The following is a 1351-nucleotide window of genomic DNA, read 5'->3' as shown; positions in this document are numbered from 1 at the left end:
GGGGGGTGTCTTACTTTTGGGGAAACAGGGTAACTGTGTGTGTATTCTGTCACCCCTCCCCCATCCTCATGTCCTCAGTTCAATGCACAGCCCCTGGCACACAAAACCTCAAACCAAACCAGTCCACTGTTGTAGAGCCGATCCTGACTCACAGCAACGCCATGCAGGGTCCCCAAGACCGGAATCAGGCCATTTTGTCTTTCTGCTGAGGGGTGGCTGGTGGGTTTGAACTGCCAGCCTTGCAGTTAGCAGCCCAACATCCAGCCCACCATGCCAGCAGGGACCCTTCCCTGCTACATCACAAACCAGCCAACCATGGCCTTCAAGTTGTCTCTGACTCAGGGATGTCCCCTCTCTAGCACTTCTGAGGCTGTACATTGTTACAGGAAAAAACTGTCTTATTATTCTCCTGAGGAGTGGCAGGTAGGTTTGAACCGCTGACCTTCCAGTTAGGAGCCCAACACCCAATCCACAGCACCATCCGGGCTCCTTCTTTGACATATCAGACTCACTGCCATGGAGTCGATGCCAGCTCATAGTGACCTTCTAGAAATGCCCTTGTAGATTTCTGAGATTACCTATTGATGGGAGTAGAAACCCTCACATGTCTCCCTCCTTGACATATAGTAGATGCTGAGTTAATACTGCTGAGAATACTATAGAAGGAGCAGTTGCCGCCCCCACCCCTACCCCAGGAATGGCTGGGTACTCAGGTTTTTCTGGGTGGCCCTAGCCACCCATCACCAACACTCACAGCTGGATATCCAAGAAGATCCGCTTCTCTTCACCCACGTGGATCTTCCAGACACAATCTTCCCCTTCCACATAGGGCTCTGGCCAGTTGGGGGACAGCACTACTCCGGCCACAGCAGAGAGCTCCCCACCACACATGGCTGCAAGAGGACACAGGCAGACTTTCTTCAGGAGGAAGCTGACATGCACGGGGGATGGGTGTGTGCTGCAGTCACCTCACCCAGTCAATACATGTGTGCCTGATGAGTCCACGAGGGATAGCCACCTGCCTCCTTCCTTCAGCAGAGTGTCAGCCAACTCTGGACTCGGAGCTCAGAAGTTCCTCCCGGGCCAAGTGCAAAACCCAAAAGCCAAACTCTGCCATGAGTTGATGGAGACTTATAGCTTACCCTATAGGACAGGGCAGAACTGTTGCTGTGAGTTTCTGAGACTCTCATTCTTTATGGGAGTAGAATGTTCCAGAGCTAGAGGAAACCAATTTTCTCCACACCAAGGACAGACCTCGAGGGAACCATCAGGGCTTTTCAGCACCAGGGACAAGGCCGAGCCAACAGGATGAGCCATCAAGGACAGAGCTCAGGGCATCAGGATTTTCAAG

The 1351-nt window shown here is 52.6% G+C and overlaps 1 protein-coding gene across 1 annotated transcript in view; it reads right to left on the bottom strand.

Annotated features, from left to right (window-relative positions):
• The window catches only part of SEZ6L (seizure related 6 homolog like), a 222260-nt gene that overhangs the window by 67457 nt on the left and 153452 nt on the right, over positions 1-1351 (bottom strand). Inside the window, exon 8 of the mRNA XM_045289538.1 lies at positions 755-893. Within this exon, the coding sequence (XP_045145473.1) occupies positions 755-893 (139 nt within the window). The remainder of the gene's footprint in view (positions 1-754; positions 894-1351) is intronic.

This window comes from Echinops telfairi, unplaced genomic scaffold (genome assembly GCF_000313985.2).
Source record: "Echinops telfairi isolate 266 unplaced genomic scaffold, ASM31398v2 ScPeMD7_29;HRSCAF=101, whole genome shotgun sequence".
Taxonomy (NCBI): Eukaryota; Metazoa; Chordata; class Mammalia; order Afrosoricida; family Tenrecidae; genus Echinops; species Echinops telfairi.
The sequence above is the reverse complement of the archived record's forward strand: the minus strand, read 5'-3'. Positions and strand labels throughout refer to the sequence as shown.